This window comes from Anguilla rostrata, chromosome 5 (genome assembly GCF_018555375.3).
Source record: "Anguilla rostrata isolate EN2019 chromosome 5, ASM1855537v3, whole genome shotgun sequence".
NCBI classification, from domain to species: Eukaryota; Metazoa; Chordata; class Actinopteri; order Anguilliformes; family Anguillidae; genus Anguilla; species Anguilla rostrata.
Genome location: NC_057937.1, coordinates 17,365,948 through 17,388,692, shown reverse-complemented (window position 1 = coordinate 17,388,692; position 22,745 = coordinate 17,365,948). Strand labels below are relative to the sequence as shown.

The window sequence follows — 22,745 nt, the reverse complement described above, 5'->3', positions numbered from 1 at the left end:
TCTGAAAACACAGTCACACTTACTACACAAACTGTATCAGATAAAGACACTGAGATGAGGGAAGGGCTTCTTCTTGCTAAGACACTGCTGATTGCCTGATGTTCTCTCTGAAGGGATCCTTATTTCTTTTGAATCCAGAAACACCTTAGCCTTGCTTGCCAAGCTTTTTTCTATCCCTGCAGATATAACATCTGTCAATTTTATTTGAGGATAAGCCCACCAAAAAGTGCAGCCCAGCTGACCAACCTATGAACAATGAAATGCAACAAATCACAATTGGGGCAGGAAGTTCACAACAGGCTTGCTGGTAATTTCAGATTTTTAAAGTTTTGACTGCTCTTAAATTTGCCTGCAACCTTAGACACACTAAATTACCTACAGTAGATTCTACTTAGGCTACTCGCATTAAAGAATGAAACAGACAGACTGCTAATGACCGTGTGTGCAACTTAGGAGTCAACCATACTTATTATTGTGTGATGTAATTGCACATACTGTAATCTCATGAAAATTTCAAAAATATGTGCCAATGGTTTATCTCTGGAATGAATGGAATGAATGGGAAATGGTTCAGGATTTGGCAAGTCTATGCTAATACCAGAATTATGCGATAATCTGTTAAGCAATTAAGTGGATTCTATCGCATTTACCTACACTGTTCTGTGCAGATTGAACTTCTGAAAAGCCTTTAATGTTGTGTAGGGTACAAGTAACACCAGTGACAAAAAGAAGGGTGCAAACATTCATTGAGTAAATGTATTAAAATAATCTCAATAAAGCAAGCAGGCATTTGTGCAGATTCATTAAGTTAAAAGGTTAATTCATATTTTCTCTTTAGTTTTAAAGTGACAAAAATGGAACCCATTTTAAGACATATGACAATTCCAATTACTACTATACCTGTAGAATGATGTGATGTAGGCCTAGACTTACAATGTTTAAAGCATTTTGTATAGGCTGTAAGCCTTCAATAAATATTTACATTGTTCCAATTTATTTGTTTATGTTTTTGTCACACGTTTACATTTTTTGCATATATCAATGCATCGTGGTGGTCTCTTGAAGACTAAAACTTTACATCCTTAATGAAGCTAAATATAGGGAGACCACGGGACAAGGTGACAGCTGTAAAGCCGAATCAACCACAGTCGCTGTCACACACAGTCACCACCTAAACCCTATTTTGAGGAAAACCCCTGGCTAACTTTACAGTTTATCAGAAAAGCAAGGCAACAGAAAACTGAAAACATCATGCCTGTCATTGCACCACCGTTTTCACCAACCCCACCAAATGACAGGTGGAAAACAGGATTCCATACTACAAAGTAAAACCTACGAAGGTCTTGATTCAGGTTCCCCGCCACAATGTTCTTGTCAAGGAGACGTATGCAACTTAACTCCTTTAGATTTCAAGCACTTCACAAGATCTTCTATGACTGACAGTAGATCACCAACAGGATAGCATTTTCTGGCCATTGGTACCGGTTGTGTCTTTCTAGAAAACTGTGGGCCACGCTTGGTAAATCAAAGCCAATGATGCTACGTCTAAATACTACACAGCAGTGTTTTCAAGACTGGATAGAGTGAACACTGCAAACCTGGACGAGAGCAGAAGCAAACAACTCCTTGTAGATGCTCATTTGCATCTTTATCGAGACACAGGTTAACCTACACGGATGGCAAACATGGATAAACTTGCAGGAAGTGAGAAAAATGAGGTGGTTCTTATTGAGCGACCTATCTGCAAGCCAATGAAAGTGCTTCAGAAGATGCTGAAGTAGTTATCCAACATTTCTGAACTAATTTTAACAGACGGTAAGCTGGCCCCTCAAAAACAAGACCAGAAACAACTTGATCTCAGTCCCTACTGCAAGACCACACCCTGAGAACAATAGCTTCTGTCCAATAAACCAGACAGATTAAAAAACCAGCATTGCATTACAATGCCTGCTACTGCTGGTACTGCAGACTAGCTGAGCAGTTTCCAGCTGCAAGAGTAAACCACAAGCACCTGGAAGCTCTACTGAGCATTACACAGACACACAGGCATGGCTCTGACTGGTGCAGTGCACACCACTATTGCACAAAAAATATGATACCACAGTACAAGACTGCAGATTAAAAACAATGAAACACATTTCTGTATATTTCTTTTTCTTTTGATTTCTGTTCTTTCATTTTAATTCTTTTCATCATATTTCGGTTCAAACATATAAAAAGTAAAGTGAGCCTGAAACACACTACAATGTTTCAAACGTTCAAGTTAGGAACATTGTAGTGTTCCAAAGAAAATCTAAATGCTGGTAAAAACATTAGCGCATTCATTCAGCTTTGCTGATTCACATCTGGGAAAGCCCATCTTGTCACAGTGTGAAATCAGAGACAAGGATTGGAGTCAAGGGGGAAAGTGGGTATCATGTTGGTGCACACCATGCAGACGCACGGAGAGAAAGATGCTCATCTCTTTTGCCTCCGACAGCCAGGGCCCGCACTGCGGAACAGTGCGCTAGGGCTGAAATCTTCGGTGTTGGGTTTCAGCTCAACCACACCCTCGCCACACAGACTCTGTCATCTCTGGCTGTACAGAGAAAATAAGCAGGCCGCTCCCAGGAAAGTGGCATATCGCTCCCCCGTCACATGATACTCAGGTCCCAAAAGGACAGAGCGCAGTGCTTCAGTGCAGGTATTGATCAGGACAGATTCTGAAATGCCCTACAGGTACAGTCCAAAACACACAGCATTCCATCAGCTAGCGTGAATACTTTGTCCTTTCTCAACTGTAACTTGGTTATCAAAAATCACTGTTACAGCTTTATCATTCATTCATTTCTGTACCAACGCATGCTTATAAATAACTAACCTAAGCCTAACTAACCTAAAATTGATCATTCAGTAATACGTAGCTACATTGAGACTGAGATCATCCATTGGCACAATGTGTCAATCGATTTGAGATATTTACTCTTAAAATAAACAGCAATTTACTGAAGTAAAACAATAATGGTAGATATCTATCCAACTCATATACTTAATTTATTGCCAGCAAGCTAAAAGAAATTTAGAGAACAAACTAACTAGATATTAGCTGAAAATATTATTTCTGCTGTGATTGTTTTATCCTCAGTTAAAAAGCAAGCTTCTTGTCTGTTAAATTTGACAGCTAGCTGGTTTGTAATTAATTTTTGTCTCCACAGTTACATTTTATTCCTGCACAACCATAGCTCTGTACATATTTACAGTATTTTGTAGTATATGTTCCATTTGTGAGAGAGCTATAAAACTACACAGGATGAGGAACTGAAGTGTATGGGAACAGTGAAGACCTGCATAGGATGCAGTAAGGCCATTCCACCTCAGATGCACATTCAACCAGGCTTCATTTCTAACCAATCAAATCCCTCCATTCTACACACAAGAGGGTTACAGACTGAAGTGCCCCCTGGGCTGCAGGCTGTATGACTGCAGGACTACAGCCATAAGCACTTTAAATAAAGTGGTTTAGTTCCCAGGCAGTGAACAGGCAGTGCCCACTAGCTACCAATGGGCGGCCCGCCATTAGTACAGCTGTTTTGTGAATGGCCCTCGCTGAAAGAGCCACAGACCACTTGGGGATCGTTCCCCTTCCTGCGGACTACCGTAGCAGCGATTTGCAAAATGCTGGCCAATCGACAGCTGGCACCAACGGTGGTCCGACAGGTGCTCGCTCTCTGGGTCGCTAGCTTCTGACAGTGCAGGGGTAACTCTCCAACGACAACCCCGCAATCCAGGGTTTTCAGAGCTGGTACATAATGTACTATAGGAACGGTTAAAGGTGGTTACACATAAAACATCTGAAGCGAGTCAAGATGGCCCAGTAACCTACTTCTGTAACAGAGCGAAGTCTCATATCACTGCCTGCTCCCGACTCCTTGGCCCCGTCTGCGGTTGTGCCATGCATGATAACTCTCACACAGACACTCACTCGCAAGTTCTCTCTCTCTCACACGCACTTATTTCACCCCCACTGAATACACACTGTTTCTCTTAGCGACAGGCCTACCCAAAAATTCACAAAAACACGCTATCACAGACACAACCGCACATGCAGACAAAAATACACTTGCTCTCTTCTTCTCTGTGTCACTCTCTCTCTCTCTGTACCTTGCACACACACACTCTCTCTCTCAGTCATACAAATACACCCACACACATCCACACACACACACACACACACACACACAATTACACTCGCTCTCTCTCCCCCTCTTTCACCCACACACCGCCACAGACATGTGCATGCATGTGCACGTCTGAAACAGACTATAGGAGCTCATTATTTTACTCCTTTGTCATTATTTTCCCAACTGAGGAGTTTGAATGCATGAAGAAACCCAAACGCAGCATTGTAACAAAAAGCACGCTCCATTTTGTTCCATCACTGCCCGGGCTGAAATGAATGAGTCACTATCTTTTCCACAAAAGGTGGACAGTTCTTGGCAGGAGGACACAATGACAGCATTGGTACAAGGCGACAATCTCATAGCTTTTTTTAAAGTTGTGTAATCCTTTTCAGATGCCTCAACAGCACATGTTCTTAAATGATCAAATCTGGAACAACGTTTCCTGGGGCTAGGGAGAAAGCAGTTTGAAGCTGTCCCAAGCAGTACGTACACTGCGCGCGGATCATTTCAATTATGAGCGCACGTCTTTTCTGCATTCTCATTGGTACATTAAAAATCAAATAACCATAGCTTTAATGAAATACAAAACACAAACAATCAAATTAAAAATACGCTAACAAAACTTTAAAAAGAGATTCAAATTCAACATTCAATTTCAAATCCGCCATGATAAAATGCACCCTTTGTACCCCCAGGGGACATGACCAGTGCACACCTGATAGGTACCCCTACCTGGTCTGGACCCACAGGGTCCAGGTAAACAGAATTGAGTTAAAAAATTATGCTCAAACATTGCATTGTGATGAATGTTGAACCAGGATGCAGAAGCCAAAATAGTGATAAGATTTAAAGTAAAACAGGTCAGCACTCAGCCAATAATTTAACAAAACACAGTGTATTCAAATCTAAATTTCAATGAATTTATTCAGTCCTTTATTAAATTTATTGTAATCAATATGTATTACATTTTTGGTTGAGTGCAGTTCTATCCTCCTGGAATCTGGGTGAAAAGAACAGAGTGACCTGGCATGTGTGTGTGCTGAAGCAAGAAAAAAAAAGTGTGAGAGTTGGTACGTGCATGCAAGTGTGTTTGTGTGTAAAATTTTATTTGCCGTAACAAGATTAAGGAGGCAGCTAACTACTCACCCCAAATCCCCCAGCATTCTCCCAACCCACGCAAGGTCAGTGTCCCTCCTCGGTCTCTCACCATCCCTGTCCCAAAGCCCGGCCCCAACCCCGCATATATACCCCCATTCCCGTAAGTGCCACCTGCGCCACGATAGCCACGTTCCATCCCGCTTGTCTCGAACCGTGAGCCTGACGTGGTGGAAAAGTCTAGCTCAGACACAACAGCCCGATTTGCTTTTAAGAAAAAAAAAAAAAAAACAGATACTAGTGGAAAGTCTGGCTCACCGTCATGTGACACAGTAAACACCACTTACCGGGGCAGTATTTTTAACGCTTAATTGCCTGTTACCTGTCTCACCAGGTGCGATAAAATGTGGTTGGGTTAGCGGAAACAGTCTGGTTTCCCGAGTGGGTGAAGTGTGGTGGGTCGCTGGGTGAGGGGTTTTGGGGGGCGGGTGTCTTTAAGGAGAGCAGCAGAGATTGGATGAATTGGAATGCTTATCCGCCCCTCCACGTGAACCCCTGATGACTTGTATGTGGACCTCAAAAAAGCTCCACCTACAATTCATGTCTGACCATTAACATCATGCGCTGCCTATAGGTGCAGTTCCCCACTTGGACCAGACGGGTACAGCCAGGCTGCTGTCCAACTTTCATGTCCACCATCAGGCGTCTAAGGAGCCAACATTGCTCCACATAGCCTACCTCCCACACAACTTCTCCTTAGTGAAGACATCATATTCCCGTTGAATGATACCTTCCTACCTTCCATGTTCTGCATTCCAAGCTACCTGTTATAACCTTGCCCCTTGACCATGACCACACCCATTTACACCCATGACTGACCCGAATGAGGACCAAGGGGGTTAGAAGGGCCAAAACTGCAGGCTTGACACAACAAAAAAACATGCAAACAAATAACCATCAAAGTCAGAAAGTGGCTGTGGAAAAGCAAAAACTGCTTGGACTGGTTTATTGTGTTTGGCGAGCAGTGATGTCATCGGTTGTCAGAAGTCAGTGGCAGGCCTGCCCATTATATGACTCGTGAGACCTCTCTCTCCCGTCACTGTCAAAGGCAATGCCACATGTTTCCATGACAATGCCTGGATGTGGTCAGGCAGAGTAGGTGATACAGTTCCACCTCAGAATCCACCTTTTCACCATGGCCTCTGAGTAACCCTGAGACCCATGCAGACCCACACATATCTCTAAGTGCCTCAAACCCTAAAGCACCTGTAAATTAAACACCTAAGACAGCTGCAAGGCCATAAGCATGCCAATTTCACATTTTTGTATTTACAAACTAAAACTATGCAATTGTAACCTTTTGAGCTGTCTGGAAACCAGGTGCTGTAAAGATTTACCGCAGAACTCCAGGACCTTATCCAAGAAGTGCTGGTGTGTGTGCCAAGCACAAAAACCCCTGAGTCACCTAATGAACCTCTTGACTGATGACCACAACTAGTTGATTAGTTGACTTGGCTGTTTTCATGCCAAGCTACAGCAAAAGCCTGCACCCACGCCAGCCCTCCAGAGAAAAGACTCAAGACAACTGATCTTTTTTTTGCCTTCCAGCTTGATAAGATACCAAAAAAAGAAAGATCTAATTCTTGGAACATTTGAGCAATAGTGCAGCTGTGCTGTTAGGGTGCTGGAACATCACAGCAGCACTGTGAGATGATTATATGGTAGCGAAGTATTACTCTGATTTGAGTGAGTGTGCGTGCTTGTGTTTGTGCGTGTGTGTGCGTCATTGTGCGTTTGTGTGTGTGTGCTGGTGTCTGTCACCATTTCTACACAATCAGATACATTAACAACCAGCACGCAAACATCATTACCCGTCAGCGATAAACACAAGTGCCTCACCCACATGCATCTCATCCCACTCCTCAGACACACAACCAGCCTGGATATGGGTCAATAATTCTGGATGCTATAAGCCCTAGTTCATTACAGACCCTGCACCCCCCCCCCCCCACACACACACACACTCAGTCTCACAGACACACACACTCTCTCTCTCCCTCCCTCCCTCCCTCTCACTCTCTTTCCCTGCTTCCCTCCCTCACTCCCTCCCCCCTCCAAATCTCCACCATAAATATGGTATTTTTCTGCCAGCCCAGAATCCATGAATATTTCCCATGCTTAGCGATTTGAGAACGCAGCCTGGTATTCTAGTTAAGTCAATAAATATCTTAAATCGGTTCTCATCCAGGGAACCATTTCCCCTAACTTCCCAAATTACAATAATATGGAAAAACTCCTCTATATAGCTACAGGAGGACAAAACAGAATGTGTAGCACTGAGTAGCATTATGTGGCCTCCTGTTACAAAATCAGGAACAACCAGAAAGGCATCGTCTCCATTATTTGTTTTGTTAGTAGTTTTTGTTCTTGTTAGTGTTTGTCACTCAACTTGTAGGTTGTCTGTTTTAAAATCATATATTTATTTTATTTCACTGTATTAATTATTTGTCTTGTGTATCATGTGTGAACTGCTTTGGCAACATCGTGTATGTACAGTCATGCCAATAAAATATTACTGAATTGAAAAACTGAATTGAGAGAGAGTGAGAGAGAGAGAGAGAATGTTTTCATACTGGAATTCCAATGGAATCATTACAAAAAGAGATAGAGATCTATCTAGAGAAAGAGGGAAAGGGAAAAGGAAAGGAAGAGACAGGGAAGAGCCTGAGAATGGCCTCTTTCCGCTAGGAAACTCAGCTAGGAGGCCTCTGCCACACTGGCTCTGAGTGACTGAGCAAAAAAGCAAAAAAAAGCAGATGTGAAAAAGAGCAGGTGTACATGTGTGTGTACATGTGTGAGTGTGACAGAGTGAGAAAAAACAGCAAGAGTGTGTGTGCATGTGAGAGTGAGAGAAATAGCAAGAGTGTGTGCATGTGTGAGAGTGAGAAAAACAGCATGTGTATGTGTGCATGTGTGAGAGTGAGAAAAACAGCATGTGTGTGTGCATGCATGTGTGAGAGTGAGAAAAACAGCATGTGTGTGTGTGCATGTGTGAGAGTGAGAGTGAGAAAAACAGCATGAGTGTGTGTGCATGTGTGAGAGTGAGAGAAACAGCAAGAGTGTGTGCATGTGTGAGAGTGAGAAAAACAGCATGAGTGTGTGTGCATGTGTGAGAGTGAGGGAGAGTGAGAGAGTGAGAAAAACAGCATGAGTGTGTGCATGTGTGAGAGTGAGAGAGTGAGAAAAACAGCATGAGTGTGTGCATGTGTGAGAGTGAGAGAGTGAGAAAAACAGCATGAGTGTGCGTGCATGTGTGACAGTGAGAGAGTGAGAAAAACAGCATGAGTGTGCGTGCATGTGTGACAGTGAGAGAGTGAGAAAAACAGCATGAGTGTGGTGCAGTGTGACGTGAGAGAGTGGAAACGATGAGTGCGATGTGCAGGAGAAGTGAGAAAAACAGCATGAGTGTGTGCATGTGTGAGAGTGAGAGAGTGAGAAAAACAGCATGAGTGTGCGAGCATGTGTGACAGTGAGGGAGGGGGAGCACCATGAACAGATAATCTCATTACAACTAACTGTTCTAATTATTCAGTGTTCTCTCTGATTCTAAAGGGCCTGCACAAATTCTGTCATCACAACAAATTTTAGTGAAACACATTATGACAAAAGTGGATCTTCATATAAGTGAAACACACATTTGCGTGCACACAGATAGATAGATATGTATACATCTGTCTGTCTATCTATCTATCAGTGTTCGGGTCAATTCAATGCAGTTAATCCAGGAATTATTCATTAAAATTCAACTAATATTAATTCATAATCTGAAAAATTGACTGCAACCCTGACTGATTACCCTTTGTAGATATCTGGGATCCCCTTTGTTTGTCATTATTTGAAACATCAATAATAAAAAAAACATTAATAATAAGCCACTAGCTTTGTCTAGATGGCCACACTCATTTGTGTAAAAATTTCAAAGACAAATCACACCTGATAAAGACAGTGGAATGCTGATGCATGCCTGTGTAATGTCCAGGACGGATTAGGCCTATCCAGCAGAATGCCTGATTTTTCTTTTTTGGGAAGGGGTGGAGGGAGTGGTTCACAGAATCTACACTACAGCAGTTCCGGTTATTAAATTTGCACACACACACACACACTGCTCGAAACACAACACCCTGATCACTTGTTCTCCGAAAAATTCAGGCTTGAATTCAGTCCTGCTTCATGACCGCAGTATAAATCTCTTCACGGAGCTGTACGTTTTGTAGGAGGATCTGTTTGAGTCTTCTACTTCCTCGGGCGCTCTGCTGTACAGGAAAAGCCGATTTTCTTTGTGAATCCCACAGTCAGAATCACCAAAGAACAGGTGGGGGGAGAACTTTGAATTGTTCTGAAATCAGCGCCTTGTCTTCGGAATTAAACTCCAAGCCACAGGGTAGTTACAACTGAATACTCTTAATTGGTATAAGAAATAGCTTACCTGCACTTAGATACTTATTCCTCCGATTTGGTGCTTTCAGCGGATTTTGACTTTAATTCATGTTGAACGTGTGTACATAGCATCTTATGGTACTGTATCGCACTGTTGTTATAATACTGCTAGTGTGCTCTGTTATGATCTTCAGCATGTGTTTTACGACAGGCTATTTTATTCCATAAACAATACTTGGGCTGTATCGTAATCTTGCTTTTTCTTTTAAAAAGTTTACGCTGTAGTGGCATAACTCCATTTGAGGCACTTGGTTGTGAAATTAGCTCCCAAGAAGATTTTTTGGGGGTAATCAATGAAGGGGGTCAAAAGTCCTAATATCGGTAAGTCCTGCATGCAATAAATGACAAACGATAATAAACTAAAATATCTGTATGCATGCGGGTTGATATTTGGGTCTTTTATCAAGACGTCACTCTGACTGATGCGACAAGCCACAACGATTGGGCGGCGGGATTCCAGAGACTTCACCGTGGGAAGTGACCACGTTGACGTCGGTGGCAAAGTGCTCTGCTTCCCGCGTGTCCGGAGCGACGGCAGTTGACAGTCTGACCCCCGGTCCACTAACGGCGCTCCACCGGACGGTCAATGGGAACGGAAACGCACAGCAGAACGTGCAAACAGCCACGAGACACACCGTGTTCACTGCCTCGCATGCGCTGTAGACCTAGAACAAATCAGCCTGCTCTGTTCAGCTACAGCAGCAACAGACAGCCCACGATCAGCTGTTTGTGTGTGTGTGTGTATATACATGTGTGTGTGTGTGTATACGTGTGTGTGTGTGTGTGTGTATGTGTGGGGGGGGGGGGCTACTTATCCCTTCTTTAAAAAAGGTCCTGTTTTGTGTTCTAATTGAAAGAAAGTTGAGCGCACATCTCTGCTGGCAAATTTGTTCACAGAGAGTACAAATTGTAAATTGAATGTAACAAAACCAAACTCTGATAACATAAAATTTCACTTGACAGACAATCTGCACCTGAGACTGTTTACAGCAGACAACAGGCTCATGGCTACAGGCAGACATAGGCCTCTAATTCAATCAACATGCGTCCTTAACTTACAAGTTAAAGCAAGAACCTTTTCTTACCAAACTCGTTTTGGTGAGTTTCGTAATCTACTGAACTCGCCAAACAGTGTTTGTGAAGGAAAATGTTAATTCTGCTTTTAATTGATACTCATAGTTAAGGACATTTTATTTGTTGATGGAATTCCAGCCCAAGACTTCAAAGTCGCAGGGTCAAGCAAGAGTATTCTACCCAGAATGACAGCTTATCATCTACTTATCTCCAGGATGAGTCCACATCATCTGCTGGACAGTGGTCCCCTCATGTAAAGCAAAATCTCACATTATCCAACTACCCTGCATATAATCATAACAAAGATGAGGCCTACATAACACTGGATGTATGAAATACTCGACTTCAAAAATATAACCAAGTCCCTTAGATCATTTAAAGTTAAGTCGCCACTGTATCTCGCCAAATATCCAAAAACTTGCAATCCCGTGAACAATATTTGAACATACTGTCATTTAGGACTACCGCACATTTTTTTCCCACTGCATGTCACAACAAGCTGTGACATTCGCATGCAAATGCTGAATGCAAAGTTCACCTCCTGAAGCTCACTCGATGACAGTAATTCTGTTCATTCAAACCCTCAAAGTAGAGTAACACACATTCAGAGACATGTGCTATTGTGGGAGTGCGCTACGTCTTATCTGTATGCTCTCAGTACTTGGCCTACGATCAGCTAGTGCATTGCGAAAATTAAAGTGTCCCCACCCAAGCACTCAAGATTTGGAACGTGGCAGCGCAAATGGTTCTTCTGACGTCACCTCGCCCCAACCCCCTGTACAGAGAAGAGTAAACTAAACCATAGTGAAAGTACGCCGCGTGTGGCGCAAATGATCGAATTCAAAAGGACAATCAAGTTACTTAACAGTACTGAGGGGAAGAAACAGAAAATTAGTACTAACACTGCTCCCCCCGTCCGACTGACGCAAAGCATTCCTGGTTTTACAAATTCAACAACACGTTGACACAACAACACCTACCATCATGACATACGTGGACTTGGGGCTTAACTGAAAATAGCACAACAACGTTATATCGTTTTCCCACATCAAGCCTACGGAGACATTACCATGTATTTAATTAACAGACGGTTTATTCATCGCGCCGCGATTGCATTAAAGTTAACCGAAGTGTAATTACGCACGACTTGCAGTACCGCAGCTACTGGGATAGCAGAAGTCGTAAGGTGTTTACTTTCTTGCAAAACGAAGAAACTAGTGACCGAACCCAAGTAAGACAGCGATAATGGTACAAATCCTTCGAGAACGCTTCACTCTGGGAGACTTCTTTTAACAGCCATTTTACAGCAGGAAGCTTGCACTGAATCCCTGCATTATATACCTCGTTATTGTATTTTGCATATACAATCACTACATATACCCAATCCCACGAACTTTCATTTGTTTAAGAAAAAGCAGTTATACCGATTTCCACCGATATTTCAATCTATGCCACAGATACTGTCCGGCGACTATTTTAAACTACAATCAAGTACGAATTATATTCTGGAGTCATATTTCAAGATGTACATCGGACCAAAATCACTTACCCTATACTGTCGAGCGCTGTTCTGCTACGAGTGCCTTTCCTTCTTCGAGTTTTGAACTCAAGTTCCGATGTTCCAAGATCGTGCACGGCGTTGTTTATATCCAATATAACGGTGCCACTACCAACCGAGACGAAGCTACGTGCTGATTGGGAAATGAATCCAACCTAGATTGAATCTACATTTGACAATGTCCTCTCGTGAGTAACGTGAAAATGGCTAGTCCAGCGACCCTTCACTTTGCAATCGGAGAACTCCGCCCTAATCGTGGCTATTCTGCCAAGCAGCGTACACGAATAAACGCACATATACTAGTCTACTAACACACTTTCTGAAATAGTTTCTTCGTTCCTGCGCACATGTAAGTGCAGCTGATGTAACCGTGCAGCGTAGACACACCCGCCTGAGAAGTGCTGTTTGCAAACAGAATCACTACCAATACCCGCACAGGCAACATCTCAACCACGTGGTTTTCTCTTTATGAAAATATAGATTGATCTCGTCACCCATGTCTTTGAACGCATGCTGTACTACGGCATTAAACGGTTGCATTTTCTGTTGTTGCCCTAAAGGCGCTGAGAACACGAATGTTCTTCCAAATCATTTACAAAACGTTTCTGAATATAATAAAAACGAGGATAATTCCGTGAAATAGACTAACCAAACGAGACATTGTATTTCCCGTATTACTATTTGAGATTAATTGCTTTAATGATTTGTTTCTTTTTTGTTGTTGTTGTTCCCCCCCCCCCCCCCAGAAATTACCTAACGCCGAGATTTTGGGTGTCTGGTTTCTACACGTGATTTAATTTTATGTTTATTGGAATGTGTTTGTGTATTTATGTATTACAGTATCAAATATTAATTATTAGAAGCAATGTCGTATTATTCATTGTTGACTACAATTGATTCTGTGTTTACAAGGGTAGGCATGAATGATTAGCTACGAGGAAAGATGGAGACAATATGAGCAGCCAAATAAAATAAAAAAATAAAATAATTTAATTCAGGTGATTGTTCTCCATTTTAATTCGTTTTATTTTATGACGTAAATTTTGGACAATGTTCATATTTCTCAGTAGCAGTCGTGTGAAATATTTAAAATATAATTTAGCGACAAACATAAAGCCGTTTAAATTATCCGTTCACAATACCAAAGACGCTGAAATGACCTAGATATCAGTCCCCATTTAATTCCACCTAATTCTGTATTTATTTACACAATTATTTATTTGGTGCGGCAATGGCTAAAGTGGGATTGGCGCTATGAGCTTTGGCTTTGTAATGACAAGAAGTGAAGTTTTGTCGAGCATTTGTAGTAGCTAGCTACACAAAATAGGCTATGCACAGTGGTTATCCTAAAATGTTGTTTTAGATGCACTGAGCTCTCTGACTATACACAACCTCGTGATATGTATTTAGAAGAGACACATCCATCTTTTAGTAACATAACACGATAATATTTTACTGTATCTGCCCTAGGAAGCTGAAAACTTTTTCTCACGATCAAGATATCTTTATGAATATGTGCTACCATCTAGTGGCTAAGAACAGCAGTAACAGCAGCTACAGTATTTCCAATTTCGGATCACATCAGTCATCATCATTTGTGCGTTATGAAAAGCATTCACACGTACTGTATGCCGTTTCTCTTGCACAAAAACACTTCTACAACGTGACATCACATTACCATTATGCATTAAAGCAGACTGACCTCCCGTCGACCACTGACCCTCTAATACCTTCTTCTATGTATGTTGAAGATGTCATGGCCCACAAGACCACCCTCAAGGCACCACAAAAAACAAACAAACAAACAAAAAAAACAGCAAGTATCTCTTTTAATATAAAAACAATATTTGTTTCACAAGATGTCGATCAAATAACCACGTAACTCACACTGATAAAAAAAAGGTTCAAATCCCAAAACAGAAGACTACCACACAAAGTGTCAAGCAATATTTGGAATTTATTATTGCATTGCAATTGGCACAGCATACAGCATTCCAGAATGTAGAATGCTTACAGTTATTTTAAAAAATACAAAGAATGAACAAAAACAACAGGCACAGAAGGAAACACAAAAGAAGCAGTCAGAGAAATGGATTATGGCTTCGAGTGACAATAGTATTGTCACTCAAAGGGGCCTGCTCAGTCCTTATGCATCTGTGTAGATGAGACTTCATCAGGCAGCAGCCATTACAGTATTGCCACTTCAATGGATTTGTCTCCAGGGTTAACAAAATTAGGTGAAAACAAGTGGAAAAAAAATGCATCAGACATTGATTAGAATTTTACTATACAGAACTCGAGATATAAAAATATCTAATCTTAATGCCCCAGCATTAGTTTTACGTCTTGCTTTGACAACTTTGGAACAGTGTACTATACAGGTAGATCTGGAGACTATCCATAAGAGTTGGCAACACTGGTCATTATCCTGTATGTCAATATGAGGATGTTGTTTCATCATAAATAACGGCAGAAAGAAAGGGAAAGGGTGGGGGGTAAGGATTAAAAAGAAATGTCAGAAGGAAAACAACAGCTTTGCCTGCTTCTGCTATATTAACCACCTAACTGTCTGTTTTGGAGGCCCACATTTTATTTCAATTTATATTGCATTTTCAGGGGATGTTCCATTGTTAGAAGTCAATGTCTCCTTTGTTCCCTTGTTACAAGGAAGCAAAATAGTGCTTCTTATCATACCTCTCCCAATCTTACCTTCTCCAGCAAGCAAGGACCTGTCTGACTGCCAAGGGAACTGATGTTGGCGCGTCAGTGGTCTGAAAATCGGCATTACGGCAGACCACCGGTGGCAGGACCATTCACCACCCATTTTGCCTTCACTTCACAGTTGGTCCTCATCTCCACAGCTTCTGAACAGTCCACCAGTGGACCGACGTAGTGCCGATTTGCAAACTCCGGCCATTGCTTTACTGAAGGACTGCACTCAAACGCAAGCGTGCTAAGCGCACAGCTGCCGATCTGCAGGTAGTGTGTCCCTCACTGCAGAGTTCCTCTGGGTTTAATGAGCGTCTTCTTTGTGTGGGCCTCAGCAGGCTGCAGCCTAGGTGGAGGAGAAGTTCAGTCTCGGCTCCTTGGTCCCCAGACGTTCAGCAGCTTCACTGCCGATGTGGTTTTTCCAGAGTCTAAAACGCGCACACGGGGAACACAGAAATCAGAATGTGCCCACTGATCAAGTAAAACACCAGAGACTAGTGAGAAGCGAGTGAGGCTTCATGGACTGCATAATGGGTGAAGCCACTATGAGCTGTCAATCACTGGCATGTCAATCACTGACAAAATCACAATCACACAGAAACACACATTGACTGGTTCACATCGTCCATTTTTGGTTGTTTGAAACCTCATCATCCCAACACAATCAGTAACATGCAATTGCCAGTAAATACAAATTGTGTCATCTTTTTATTGAAAGCAATTTAACCCAAATATATTATTTCTCATCCAATTATGATTATGATGATGATGATAATAATAATTATTATTATTAGTTGTAGAAGTAATAGCAGTAGTAGCAATAATAGTAGTTGTAGAAGTATTAACACAAAGAAAGAATAATAAGAATTGGGAATAATAAAAATGCTAATTTAATTTAATTAATGTGTTTTCATCTAAATGTTGTACAGAATACAAATGACCATCAAGGAACATAATCAGTGAATGTTTCTATACCATAGTTCCACTCTGGTCTCATCAGCGCATCTAAATCATGTGCTGCCAGCTGTGTCCTTACATTCACTCTGCAGTCCGACAGCTGAGCTGCAGTCTTCACAGTGAAGGAGAACACGTCATGCACAGCTGCCACAGACAGACAGCTGGTGCCCATTCTACCAATGTAATGCAATGCACCAGAAGCATGACCAGGGGTGTAGAATGGACAAACCCACAGGCTGAGACCCCACAATAGTATTTACCTGATAACTTCAACAGACGGGCAGGATCGTAAGCTTTTAGCCAGTTCCTCAGCTCCCGCTAAGCTAATCTTATTGCACTCCAAACTGTGTACAGAGATAAGACAAGACTGTAAACTCCAACACTGGGATTATACAATACATAAACCTGCAGAACAGAGATCATGTTGCACAATTCACATTTTAACCAACAAAGCAGGTTTTGTGCTACTGTAATTCTCCAAACAAAGATATATATTTTATTACATAACAACCAACAAAAAGTGGGTCCTATTTCACTTCAGGAAGCAAATGCTAGAGATCTGAGCTGGAAATCTATCACAAAAATAAATTCACTGGTAATTTAAGAACAACAATAAGCACTGCATAGTATATCACGAGGGGCAGGTTTTGGAGAAACTGAAAACGAAAGACTCCTCTGTAAATGGGAAGTGGTGGGTGGTGGAAAGCGGGATTGTGGGAAAAAGTCGGAACTCACTCCAGACATTTCAGCTTCTGACACTGAGGCAGGACCTCTGCTAATTTCAAGGCCACCGAGTCATCACAGCCATTCCAGGCCAGACTGAGTGAGACAGAGAGAAAGAGAGAGAGAGGGAGAGGGAGAGAGAGAGAGACATTATCAGTCACAGAATCACTGTAAAAGTTGAATTAACCCTGAATTAACCTGTAACTCCGTACAGTAGTGTGGCAGGGCTCAGTCTGCGGGAGGAATTCAGGGCAATTAGAGGACCACACCTACTGGTTAAGCAGGCACACACCTGGATGATATTACGTATCAGTCCAGGATTTAAAAGTGTGCTTCTTCCCACAGTAGACCGGGGATCCCCTGAGACAGACCGAGCTGAAAAGTGAAACTGTATAAAACTGTAAAAGTTCCTTTTATTTTGTCTTTGTTGTTTTAGTTTGTTGTTTTTGCCTAGATACCGTGAGGGTGACGGGCAAAGGTTTTTTCTTTTTTTTTTCCCGATTGCTCTCTCTCTCTTAACCGAAATAAAAACGCCGGAGAAATCCGTATATCCGTGTGTCCAGCTCTTCTGTCCCTTCCAGGGTAGTCATGGCGTGTGACAAGTAGAAATATAAATTTGTGCAAAATTACATTACTTTCCTTTCCTTTCCTTTCAGTTCAGCAGTTTATTCTCTGAAGGGATTTGAAAGATCAGAATACAGAGAGAGAGGAAGGAGAGAGGAAAATGAAGGAGTGGGAGTGAGGTGGATTAACAAAGAGAGACTAGAGTCATCAATGCATACAGAATGGAGGGGGCGTGTGACCTTGTATTCAAAGAGGGGCGGAGCACAGCAGGATTATGGAAACTCGTGAGTTACACAATTTCCTTTCTGTCTGGGTCTGTAGTGTGGGGTCAGGGCAAAGGTCACTGTCACATCAGCCTCAGACTGCACGTACAATACGTCTGCGCCCACCTGACTTCCTCTGCACAGACGCAGTGTCTCAGCGAGGCAGCCAAACCGGTAAGCTCCTGGGTCCCAATGGAGATCAGCCTGCAAAGCAGACGCAGAGCACAGGTTAAAACTGTACAGCCGCATGTGCAGCGACAGGTCTCCCCAACCACAAGTGTGCTCTGCACCCAAATATAAACACAAACATGCATGTACGCACACGCGCATACATACATGTACGCACACATACACTCACACATGCAAACATGTACGCACAGACACACATACACACAGAGACCAGAGGCCCTTGACCTAAGACATTTACTGTTTCTTCATGTTAGCACAGTCTAGGTCCTGGGAGCCCTGTTTGGCTCTTGGAAATTAGCAGGTGGTCAGACATTTCTGTAAACTGTAGCCTATAGAAATTGGGCATATCTTACTTGAGTTTCTGTAAAGATTTCATCTGGACCAGAGACTCTGATAGTTTCACAGCTCCTTCTGCCCCAAAGTGGTTCTCTGACAGGCTGGAGGGGAAAAAACAACAACACAAAAGCAACATTGTAAATCTAGAATTCAATGGACAAGAACGGAATGTCACATGAATTGGCTCAAAAAAGGGAATTACATATCCCCTCTTTTTGAGACGTTAAACTGAGGTCCTGACTCATAGTGATCAATAAAGATCCACATGGCACCTTTCAAAATAGTAGAGATGTTAACCCGTATGTTCTGGCCAAATTCCGACAGAATTAGCTCTCTACATCTAGCCACCAAATGACCCCTAACATTTGGCTACACGATCCCTTGCACCCTGACCCACAATGATGCTCCAGGTTGTTATCACTGCAAAAGATGATTGTGTACTCACTTGACATACCTGGCTAAATAACAGCAAAATGAAATGTGTATAGGTACCCTATACCTTCAATTTATTGCAATGCATTCTGGGAAAGTGTAAAGGTATGTGGCTTACTCCAGAACTCTGAGCTGAGGAAGCACAGGGAGAACCTGACCCAGTTTGGCTGCACTCAGAACCCCAAGGCTGTTTCTGGAAAGACTAAGACACAAGGGTGGGGTTAGACTGGAAGAAAAAAATAAAATACAAAATAGCGCATTGCATTGTGACAAATACTCCTTGGATGTACTTTATAAGTATTGTGTCAGACCAGAAACCACCACCACGATTACCATCAGACCCACGCAGAACACCATATTTCTGCTCAATCTGAAAGGGATCATGAAGTGTCCCTCGGCTATTCTGCATAATATGTATGACAGGGGGTTGCTGGTTTGATTCTTACATGATTTCCTCCAGTGTGGTACAGTGGCCCAGGGTCTCCACAAGCAGCTCTCCTCCTGTATCACTCACAAAGTTCTTTGACAGGCTGGGAAGGGGGAGGCGGAGGGACAGATGGGGAGTGTTTAAACTGGGGGGTTTCCAATCATATCCCAAAAGGCTGGTGAGGGTGTAGGATTTGGTTTAGCCCCGCACTATCACACCTGATTCAACTAATTAACTGATCATGGTATTCAATCAAGACCTTAAGAAGTAGTACCAGTACTGGGCTAAAACAGAAACCTGCATCCGCATTGGCTCATTTTGGATAGAATTCTTATCTTTAAAACGGTTGTAGATCGCACCTGATCCTCCTGAGCCTTAGCCAAGTTCGGAGGTGTCTGACCAGCTCCTGGACCCCATGGTCACCCATCCAAATCTCATCCAGTCTGCAGGATGCCAGGAGAGAAGACAGCGGGTTCATGAGAGTCACACCGATGCATATGAGGATCCTGATGCATGGTTATTATATTCACTTACACTGACAAGTCAGTAATAATTTAGCCGATTTAGATTAGACAGAGATAACGAAGACCTTTCCTTTTCCAGGAAGGAAATTCCTTTGCAATTTAAAAAGTACATAACAAGGAACAGCCATCCCACAAAAAGACACTGAAACACCAAATAAGGAATAAAAAAATATACAATATGCAATAATGATGATAGAACTCTTTTTAAAGCTTTATTTAACCAGTAAAAAACCCCAATTGAGACTCTTTTGTAAGGGGGACCTGCCATGAAACACAAAGTTACACAAGAGAGTACACAAAGGAGTTATGAACATCAAATGGGGAATGAGACAGTATTGAAACAGTAATTAAAAAGCAAAGCAGAAGTTAAAAACAGGAACATATTTCATGAATTACATACTTGAAGACAGCAATTGAAAGTAATTTTTTTGAAGATTGTTCCAACTGTACGGTGCAAAATATCTGAAACTCAACTTTCCAAATTCATTACAGGAATGAGGGATGAGGGACTTTCAAGAGCATCACATCACTAGAGCGAAGGTGATAACGACATAAGGGGGCGACATAGCTCAGGAGGTAAGAGCGGTTGTTTGGCAGTCGGAGGGTTGCCGGTTTGATCCCCCGCCCTGGGCGTGTCGAAGTGTCCCTGAGCAAGACACCTAACTCCTAATTGCTCCGAATGAGCTGATTGGTGCCTTGCATAGCAGCCCTTCACCGTTGGGGTGTGTGTGAATGGGTGAATGAGAGGCATCAATTGTAAAATAAATGCAGTCCATTTTAGTGAATTTCTAATTAGCAGATAGCTGAGGTAAGAAGGAAGTAGACCAATTATTGTTTTATAAATGAATATATACCAGTGGATCAATTTTTGCAAATGTTCACAGGCATTTTAGCAGACGCTCTTATCCTTACATTGTATCCAATTATACAGCTGGATATATACTGGAGCAATGCAGGTTAAGTACCTTACTGGTACAACGGCAGTGTCCTACTGGAGAATCGAACCTGCGACCTTTAGGTTACAACTCCTTAGCCATTATATTACACTGCCGCAAAGCCCTATGGTAAACGGGGTCCAAGGCATGTAAAATAGTGAAGGAAGCATGCATGTAAAGTATGTCTCCATAGTCTAAAACTGTTAAAAAATCAGCTAAAATGAGTTTCCTCTTGATTTTATAACTAAAACAAGATTTAGCTCTGAAATAGAAGTCTAACTTTATCCTCAGTTTACCAACTGATTCATACATTTATGGCAATACATTAAAATACGTGTTACAACCACTTGATACATATTTGAAGCACTACCAATTCCTGTCTCGAGGTGAAACCTGGAGTGGATCTGAAGCAGGAGCAAGCAAGTGAGGGGGGGGGGGGGTGGGAAACTCACTCAATCTCCTCCATCCTGTGGAACCCCTCCAGAGACCTCAGCAGAACCATTATGGCCTCACCCCCTTGCTCTGAGCTGCCTGTCGTCATGGCGATCTTGTTCAATCTGGGGTTCAAATGCATGGCGTGAAAAAAACAGCCTCAGTGAGTTGAAGATTCTGTATTACATTTTCGCAGGGTCAATTCCATAAATCCTCATGTTGTTAAATTTTCCAGAGGTGAAAGGATCAACAGTACATAATGAGATTATGATGACAGGGATGATGACAAATGCTGATGATAAGACAGTGAAGTCCTTATTGATGGACTTCTTGAATCAAAAATGGGTGTGGGTATCACCCGTTATCAGCAATTCTCTGACATGAACCAATCATAGTGTTTTCATATACTGAACAAACCTTTTTGATTGGTTCATATAGGACTGAGTGATTTATGCCCCATGGTAGCTCCTCCCATCCCCATCCCTACTAGTCAGGCCCATGGTGAGGTACACTACGTATAAGGAATGAGTGGAGCGTTGCGGTGTATCAGTAAACCGTACTCACATCAGTCTCCTGACAGAAGCCATGTGCTGGAGTCCAGCAGCCAGGAGAGAGATCCCCTCAGCATCCAGCTGAACTGAGTCCAGGCTAGCACCAGGAGACAGTCAGTTAATCAGTCAAAATTACTGTTCCACCGGGGAAATTCATTAGGCCACTTGTGTAAAACAAATTAAAATAAAACCATTACACAGTGCCATAAGAAACATTCAAATGCAATATGAGAAACAAAACAGCACAGCACAGCAGTATGGGGAAACCTCTGTATCTCATATCATCATATAAATACATAATTAAAATGGGCTTTAAAAATGAATATGGTCAGATGTGGTGGGGGCTGCAAAGCACCAAGCCCCAGACTTCATACTGCTCATATATTTTGGCCAATTTTACCACATCACAGTTAGCTAGCACTGTTAGCACCATCTGCAACTACAGGTAGTGCAAAAAGAAAACGAACGAAAACTGAAATAATGACAGTGCGCCTCACCTGATGTCCTCCAGGGCGGCGCACAAGCGCAGACCGTGGAGCAGGTCGTGTGATCCCACAGTGGTGAGGACGGAGCAGTAGGACAGACTGAAGGACAGAGGGCGCAAGAGAGAGTGAAAGAAAAATGATTTCTCCCTCCATCCTTGCAGGAGCTGGAGGGGATTGCTGAGGCAGAACTACATTTTTATGTAATTTTGAATGGAGGGGAAGGGACGGATGCTTACTCGATGGCTCTGAGGTTCTGAAGTCTGGGCAGCATCCTGCTCAGGGTAGCGGCACCCCTGTCGCTGATCACATGATGAGCCAAGCTGAAGGAGAAAGAGGGTGGGTGGGTGGACAACAGGGTTAGACAATAATTCAAAACATGACATCACACATAGCGTTTGTCCATCTCACAAGCAGTATGGGAACCCATCCATATAAGAAGCTGTCAGGAATGGGTGGTTCACAAAAGGAGCAAAATTTACTGCCATCTAAAAGAGTGTATTTAAAATAAGTGCTTGAGATTTATCAGCAGGCCACTTACAGTGAGTGACAGTTGTTACTGCAGTGAGAGGAGGAACAGGTCAGGGCTTACCTCAGGCTCTCTATGCTGTGACAGTGGGACAGGCCCTGTGTGAGAATCTCTACTCCATCCTCAGAAGTCTGTTTCGACCCTAACCTGAAAACATTAGCATACATAAAAAAATTAATGAATCACAGTATTCTTGAGACTCATCTACCGAGAACTTCATTTTGCTTCGAGTTTTTGTTTGGTGACAGTTTTTGAGTGAATTATTATGGTTGATTAAACCTCGGCATTCCATTATTTAATCCAGAGGC

The 22,745-nt window shown here is 42.4% G+C and overlaps 2 protein-coding genes across 3 annotated transcripts in view; both read right to left on the bottom strand.

Annotated features, from left to right (window-relative positions):
* Positions 1–12,824, bottom strand: part of cpne2 (copine II) — a 45,826-nt gene extending 33,002 nt beyond the window's left edge. The window contains exon 1 of the mRNA XM_064335450.1: positions 12,376–12,824. The gene's annotated coding sequence lies outside the window, so the exon portion shown is untranslated. The remainder of the gene's footprint in view (positions 1–12,375) is intronic.
* A 1,499-nt stretch (positions 12,825–14,323) lies between these two features.
* nlrc5 (NLR family, CARD domain containing 5) overlaps positions 14,324–22,745 on the bottom strand; it is a 32,417-nt gene continuing 23,995 nt past the window's right edge. For both annotated transcript variants that reach the window (XM_064335448.1, XM_064335449.1), the window contains 13 exons: positions 22,501–22,584; positions 22,148–22,231; positions 21,924–22,010; positions 21,440–21,523; positions 20,896–21,000; positions 19,344–19,427; positions 19,004–19,087; positions 18,676–18,759; positions 18,143–18,226; positions 17,727–17,804; positions 16,786–16,869; positions 16,311–16,394; positions 14,324–15,521 (listed from right to left, as the gene is read on the bottom strand). In XM_064335448.1, coding sequence (XP_064191518.1) covers positions 15,440–15,521; positions 16,311–16,394; positions 16,786–16,869; positions 17,727–17,804; positions 18,143–18,226; positions 18,676–18,759; positions 19,004–19,087; positions 19,344–19,427; positions 20,896–21,000; positions 21,440–21,523; positions 21,924–22,010; positions 22,148–22,231; positions 22,501–22,584 — 1,108 coding nt within the window. In that variant the 3' untranslated portion in view covers positions 14,324–15,439. The remainder of the gene's footprint in view (positions 15,522–16,310; positions 16,395–16,785; positions 16,870–17,726; positions 17,805–18,142; positions 18,227–18,675; positions 18,760–19,003; positions 19,088–19,343; positions 19,428–20,895; positions 21,001–21,439; positions 21,524–21,923; positions 22,011–22,147; positions 22,232–22,500; positions 22,585–22,745) is intronic.